Source organism: Hippopotamus amphibius, chromosome 2, assembly GCF_030028045.1.
Source record: "Hippopotamus amphibius kiboko isolate mHipAmp2 chromosome 2, mHipAmp2.hap2, whole genome shotgun sequence".
Classification (NCBI taxonomy): Eukaryota; Metazoa; Chordata; class Mammalia; order Artiodactyla; family Hippopotamidae; genus Hippopotamus; species Hippopotamus amphibius.
Window position 1 is genome coordinate 44,224,189 of NC_080187.1, and position 7,703 is coordinate 44,231,891.

The 7,703-nt window shown below is 42.1% G+C and overlaps 1 protein-coding gene across 2 annotated transcripts in view; it reads right to left on the bottom strand.

The window, feature by feature from the left end:
* VPS13A (vacuolar protein sorting 13 homolog A) overlaps nt 1–5,829 on the bottom strand; it is a 261,903-nt gene extending 256,074 nt beyond the window's left edge. The window contains exon 1 of one of the 2 annotated variants that reach the window (XM_057725285.1): nt 5,488–5,825. In XM_057725285.1, the coding sequence (XP_057581268.1) occupies nt 5,488–5,587 (100 nt within the window). In that variant the 5' untranslated portion in view covers nt 5,588–5,825. Of the gene's footprint in view, nt 1–5,487 lie in introns of both variants that reach the window. The other variant, XM_057725286.1, reaches the window with a different exon arrangement.
* Between the last annotated feature and the right edge of the window lie 1,874 nt (nt 5,830–7,703).

Here is a 7,703-nt window from a genome sequence, read left to right on the forward strand (position 1 = left end):
GGTATGCTCTATGTTACAAATGATAATTCTATCATACAAGCCGTCCTTACTACTAATTCTGCCCCTAAATTTCTAGTATTTTTGCCTTGAAAGTGCCCTTAAAATGCACCTAGTTGTGCATCACAATCCCCTGTGTCGTCTGTTTAAAAAAAATTTTTTTTTGGTGTCCTACTCTAGTAAAAGAGTTATAATATCTGGGAAGTGGTTCCAAAAAAATCTGTATTTATAACAAGCATGTATAACTGATTCTGATGCAGCCTAGCTCTTGAAGGAAATATTAAATGCTAGATGGTTTAGCAAAGTTGAGAGGCAAATCTCAGATGAGCCTATGAAGTATCAATACTACCACCTCCCTAAATAGATGATACACAGGAAGGGTGGAACGGTGTAAATAACACTGCATAAAAAGTATATTTGGGGGATTTCCCTGGTGGTGCAGTGGTTAAGAATCCTCCTGCCAGTGCAGGGAACACAGGTTCGATCCCTGGGCCGGGAAGATCCCACATGCCACAGAGCAACTAAGCCTGTGCGCCACAACTATTGAGCCCACTTGTGGCAACTAGTGAAGCCCATGCGCCTAAAGCCCGAGCTCCACAACCAGAGAAGCCACTGCAACGAGAAGCCCACACACCGCAACAAACAGTGGTGCTCCTGCTCACCGCAACTAGAGAAAGCCTGTGCACAGCAACGAAGACCCAACATAGCCAATAAATAAATAAATAAATAAAAAGTTTTTTTAAAGTATACTTTAAAGTATACTTTACCAACATCAGAATTTGCCAAGAGTTTGCGAAAAAACTCAATGCCTCTTTCTCCTTTCACAAAATAGATGTTTCCAGCATTCAGTCTATATACTGTACAGGACCCAGTATAGTAGTACTGTTCTGCTGCATTATAATTAGTTTTTGTAAACCCCATTCATATATAACAATGTGTCTAACGAAAAATGAATTCTACTTTTCAAAAAACCATCTGTGAAACAAACTTTCCATTATTAGATATGAAATCATCCATTTAACTCCTGTACACTAAAATTAATACTATTCATATGCCCATAGTGAAATTAGCTGGATTATTACACAGAAGCCTAGCAAAAGCACACATTTAAAACTAACAGGGACTTCCTAGGTGGCGCAGTGGTTAAGAGTCCGCTTGCCAATGCAGGGGACTCAGGTTTGATCCCTGCTCCAGGAAGATCCCACATGCCGCGGAGCAACTAAGCCTGCCACAACAATTGAGCCCGTGTGCTGCAACTACTGAAGCCCATGCACTAGAGCCCATGATCCACAACAGGAGAAGCCACCACAATGAGGAGCCACATATCACAACGAAGAGTAGCCCCCACTTGCTGCAACTAGAGAAAGCCTGTGAGCAGCAATGAAGACACAATGCAGCCAATAAATAAATTTTAAAAAATAAATAAATAAAAAACCTAATAGATCTTTCTGACATTAGACCATAAAATATTAAAATCCAGGGATTTCCCTGATGGCGCAGTGGTTAAGACTCCGTGCTCCCAATGCAGGAGACCTGGGTTCCATCCCTGGTCAGGGAACTAGATCCTACATGCATGATGCAACTAAGAGTTTGCATGCCGCAACTAAGGAGCCCACCTGCCACAAATGAGACCCAGCGCAACCAAATTAATTTTTTTTTAAATTAAGCCCATAATGTTAACATTTTTCCTATGTAGCACCTAGTTTCTATCACTGAAATTTTCAAAGACTTTTTTAATCCTCTAACTTTATCAAAAACTATTGCTTTTTCAATTCTGCAAGAATTTAAAATTTGAGCTATTACTCAAAGCTTCGTTTAAGAAAATATAACCAACTTTGATACATAAAACACTAACACGTTATTGTTAAAATGTGGTAAATACCAAAATTAGAGGGATCACAGTACCCAATTTCAAGACACTATAAAGCTACAGTTATCAAGACGAGCATGGTATTGGTGAAAAGATGGACATAAAGACAGTTGAAACAGATACAATTCAAAAATAAACCCACACAATATAAAGTCTACTCTTTTTTTTTTTTTTTACAAACATGCAAAGATAATTCAATGGAGAATGGATATTCTTTTAAGCAACTCCTGCTAGAAAAACTGGGTATCTATATCAACATGCAAACAAAGGAACCTCAACCTTCATCCTATTTTACACTTCATACAAAAATGGATCAGAAAGTTTACATTTACAAAAATGCAAAATATAAAATTATAAAACTTCTGGAATAAAACATAGGAGAAAATCTTTGTGACTTCAGGTTAGGAAAAGATTTCATAGATACAACTGACATAAAAAGCATGACTCAAAAATGTTTTGATAAACTGGAATTGATCAAAATTTTAAACTTTTGTTTTGCAAAAGACAGACTTGGAAAAGACTGGGAGAAAGTATTTATAAATCACATATCTTACAAAGGACTTATATCCATAATATTTAAAGAACATTCAATACTGAATAATAAGAAAACGCTTTGGAAAAGAGTTTGGAAGTTCCTTAAAAGGTACTCAACAATAGAAAACACTCTAGAAAAGAGTTTGGAAGTTCCTTACAAAGTCTAAACAAAGTTACAAAATGACTTAGAAATTCTACTTCTGGGTATATACCCAAGAGAATTTAAAATATATGCCCATGAAAATTTTGTACATGAATGTTCACATAAAAGGAAAAATAACAACTTAAATGTCCATCAACAGATGAATGGATAAGCAAAATGAGTTATATCCATACAATGGACTATTAGTCACAAAGAAGAATGAAATACTGATACATGCTACAATATAAATGAACCTTGAAAATATAATATTAAGTGAAAAAAGCCAGAAACAAGAGGCCATGTATATTGTGATTCCATTTAAATGAAATGTCCAGAATTGGCAAATCCATGGAAGAAAGTAGATTAGTGGCTGCCAGAGAAAGGGAGGGTATAAATGTAGAGTGACTGTTAATAGGTATGAGATTTATTTTTAGAGTGTTGAAAATGTTCTGGAATCAGACAGTGGTGACAATTGCACAATTTTGTGACTATTGGAAAACAACTGTACATTTTAAAAGGGTGAATTTAAAGGTATGTGAATTAAATCTCAACAGAAAAATAAACAATCCAGTTTAAAATGAGCAAACACTTCACCAACAGAAATATACAAACAGTAAAGAATAACATGAAAATATACTAAACACCCTTAATCACTAAGGAAATACAAATTAAAATATATCTATCAGAAGGGCTAAAAAAAGTGTTTTAAATGACAATACTAAGTGCTAGTGAGAGTGTAGAGCAACGAAACACCCGTACAATGCTAGTGAGACAGCAAAATGGTACAGCCACTTTGAAAAGCAGTTCCATAGTTTCATATAAATAATGTATTCCCTTACCATGTGACCGTGAAATCCCAAAAAGAAATAAAAATTTATGTCCACACAAAAACTTATACATGAATGTTTATAGTAGCTCTATTCATAATCACCAGCAACCGAAATGTCCTTGAACTGGTGAACAGATAAACATTTATACTACATCAATACAATAAAATATTACTCAAAAATACAGGAATGAAATACTGATGCATGCAACACATGGATGCCTCTCAAATTCATTTTGTATAATAAGTGAAAGGAGTGAAAGTAAGAAATCAGACCCTAAAAGCTACATATCACATAATTCCATTTATATGGTACTCTAGAAAAGGCAAAACCGTAGGGATAGAAACAGATCAGTAGTTGCCAGGGGGAAGGGTGGGGGTTGGGTGGGAGACTAAACAGGGGCAGCAGAGCGAATTTTAAGGTCTTGATGTAATTTTTCTGTATCAAAATTGTGATGGTGGATACTTGCTTCCTTGCATTTGTCAAGACTGATAGAACTGTACATCACAAGAGTGAATTTAGCGTATGAAAATTTTATATTAACAAATCCGTTAATAATCACACTCAGACACAAACCTCCACCTTGAATGTAGAAGCAATTTTCCACTATAGGTCAAAGCACCACAAAATGTTCTCAAGGCTTCCTACTGAGGTAGATGGAGACAAGTTTTATTATTTTTACTTTGCAAATGAAAAGCAGTACAGATTAAACGATCTGCAAATTTCTGGTACTAGTCAGAGATGCTGAGCTAGCATTTATGTCTTTAGTTCTTGTAATCCCACTGTCTATCAAGGTACTAGATACCAACAGTAGTAACAAGAGGTTTTCTTTATCAAACTAAATTACCTATCTACACTATTTCACAAAGGAGAAATATTCAGATAAATAAGTACTTCAGAAGAAGGCAGCAAGTGTATGCATATTCAAGAATGGCAAAATTAAAATATATATATACTACTCAGACACACAAAAATTAACCCTACAACTCGAGGATGGAAGATGCCTTAGAGGACTGGGGCAGGGAGGGTGGGGGGGACTCGAGGGGGGGCGTCAAGGAAGGGAAGGAATATGGGGATATGTGTATAAAAACAGTTGATTGAACCTGGTGTACCCCCAAAAAAATAAAATAAAATAAAAAAAAAATTAACCCTAGCTTTGGCCTGGGATAGGTATTTCATAAAGAAAAGGAATCTAATTTCTAATGGGCGTTTAAAAATATAAAGGTATAATACAAAATCCGGTGGAAGGACTAAAAATGAAACTCCAAATAAGGAAGCGCACCAGAATAAACGGACAGAAAGTAAAGCGCCGGTCCTTCCCCATTTAAGCAACGTAAGGACAGATTCATTCCCGTCTTTTGTAGGTCTGATGAGATGCTGCACAGCGAACCTAGTTTCTTAAAAAATTCAGTAACTCACTGTGACCCACAAAACCCCAAAGCCTTAACGAGCATGACACACAGCTGGGTCAGGTTGTGAGCTGAGCACACACAACCACCGTTCGAGTAATTCTGCACAGGAGTCTTCGCTCTGTTATCAGCCGAACGCAGGCGAGCCACCGGGACTCCAGGGGGTGAGGCCGGAAAGGGGAGTCGAGAAACCAGCACGGTTTAGCCGTGCCCTGAGGCCGCGCGAGCAAGGAAGAGGGCGTTTTCGGTCACAGCGCCTGCTTTCACGTGCGAGGCGGCGTGCGACACTCTGTGGGCTGCCCGGGGCCTCCGTCACAACCCAAGGTGGGGAATGACAGGGACCAGACCAAGCCCAGGTGTGTCTCGTGGCCGCCCCTCGCCCAGCACAGCCGAAACCCGACCGCGAGGAGCAGAAGAGCGCGTACGTGGAATTTGAACTCCAGACCTTGGGAATCCACTGAGACTCCCCTCCGCGGAAAAAGGGGGCCCTTTTCATCCCGCACCAGAGACCCCACTCCCCTCCAGCCAAAAAAAACAACTCGCCGGCGGAGGCCCTGCAACTACAGTCCTCTCCATGTAATCTGACCCCAACGAGGGCGGCGGCAGGTGGCAGCAAAGGGGCCCGAGGCCCCAAGAAGGCAGGGCCGGGCTCCGGCAACAGGAGCCCGGGAGGGAGGCGAGACAGAGGGGCAGCGGCGCTCTCGTTACCTGCCCAGATGCCCAGACTGAGCTGGGACGTGTCCAGGTTCACCACATAGTCCCCCAAGAACCGGTTCAACACGTCCACGACCACCGACTCGAACACCATTTTTCTCAGCCGCGGTGGACGCGGCGCTCCTTCTTCCTGCGCCGGCCCTCCCGCGCCTCTCTCACGAGGCCGCTCGGTTCACCTGCTCCTGGGCGGCTCCTGCCGCGGTGCCACCGGTCCCCGACGCGCAGCCCGGCCGCTAGCCCTACGAGGGGCTGAGGCGGCAGCTCGCGCGACGCATGCGCGGCTCGGGCTCCAGGTTTGGGGCGGAGCGCGAGGCCCGGGACGGGGGGCGGGAGAGAGGGAGGGCGGCTGCGCGGCCGCCCCTCCGACGCGCGCGCTAGTGGGGCCGATCGTGGCTCCTCTTTCTTCTCGGCCCCGCCTCCTCCCCCTATCGCCTGGCAACGGGGTGGGTACCGGGAGTCGCCAGACCCCGCCCCCACCAGCAGTCCCTGCGCCTAGCGGCGCGGCGGTTACTCCCGGCCTGGAACGCTCCGCCCCTAACCGAGGAGACACGCCCCCACACGGGCGGGGAGGTCCTAAACCTAAGTAAAGCCGAGGCCGAGTTCACCCTCTTCCATGTTAGGCTGGAGGCGTTGCGGCGGGTGTCGCGGGGCGCACCCACTTATTATTACAGGTTTGGAGCTACAGGCAGAGCCCGGGCGTTGCCGGCTTCCTGGGTCCCACCAGCCTGAGTGTCTCTACGTCTGCAACTGTTCTGCCCGGTCCGAGCCCGTGGCGAGGACGCCCCGTTGGTGACTTAACTTCCCCGGCTGCAAATCGAGAGAGGGAGGTAAAGAGTAAACTCTGGCTTGTAATTCCACACCCCCTTCCCTGCATCTGAGATCACAGTCTTTTTTTGGTCAAGTTTAGACGGAACCGCCTTTCATCCTTTAGAGAGCACTGCGGAGCGCCCTCCAAAAAGTACTTCGATACCTAGACTCTCAACCCCTGAGCCTACACAGAATGACCTTAAATAAACAGATAAAAAATAGAGCTCTTTCAGACCCACCCCCACCCCCGCGTTAGGTCTTATATAGAAATAGGGCCAAAGGCCTGAGGTCACAGAGACGCTGAATGTGAAGTTTGGAGAACTATAATTAATAACCCTCTTAAGGATTTAAGATGTAGGGGTGTGGTTTACTCTTTTTCTGTCTGGCAAATGATGCCTTTCTGTTAATTCTTGTATCATTTTAGCACATTTTGTGCGTACCCAAATTTTTTAAGGTTTAAAGGTTTACCTTTGCAAGTAGAAGGTCTGGCAAATACAGTGTAAAATTTTATTTTACATGAGTTTATAAATTATTTTCGTATAATTTCTTATCTGAAGGGCCTTTATTAGGTCACAATTCAATCGCTCGGTCTTTAAGATAATGAAGCTGTAATGCTAGGTATTCGTCCAAGGTGACACAACTAATTTTCTGCAGAAACAGATGGAACCCATTACTTCTGGCTGACTCCACTCCACCATCGCACCTGTTCCTCTTACATTTGGCTAATGACATTGGAAATCTACCTCAGAATATCTGAACAGAGAAATTAATAGAAGCTAAAATGCCTAGAAAAGGGAAAAGCTTTATATAATCAGGCATTTGGCTACTATACTGTTATTAATAACAAGCCAGATATACAGTAGCTACAAAGTTCCACTGTTATATCTAGCACCGTAAATTTAAAGTACAAGAACTCCCAGAACTCACTCCAAAAATATGCTTTAAATATCTTGCAAATACTTCACACTAGTTTTCTACAATCGGTGAAAATCCTGTGGAATTGGTTGAGGGCGAGTGTGCTTCTTAAAGTTTAGAAGTATTAGCTTTTATTTGCTAAGGACAGCAATGAAAAAATTCTGAGAAACTGTTGGAAATAAAAAAAAAGATGCATATTGTGACTGAATTCTTACCTAGTATTAGGTGCTATATCATGAACACATTTCCTAATTACTAAAAGTTACAGTCCTCCTGTTGCTTAATCCATCTGAGAAAGTTTGTAAGCAAGAAAATAATGTCATCATATAAAAGATAGGTATACTTATTAAACCATTAAACCAAATATCTGTTGAACCTTGAAAAATAAGCCCAAGGACTACCAAGATGTTGAAGTTTCAGATTTGGGAATGTGCCAGTGTAAGTGTTTTTTTTCCTCCAGATCCTAATTAAAATTCTGTACTTCATTG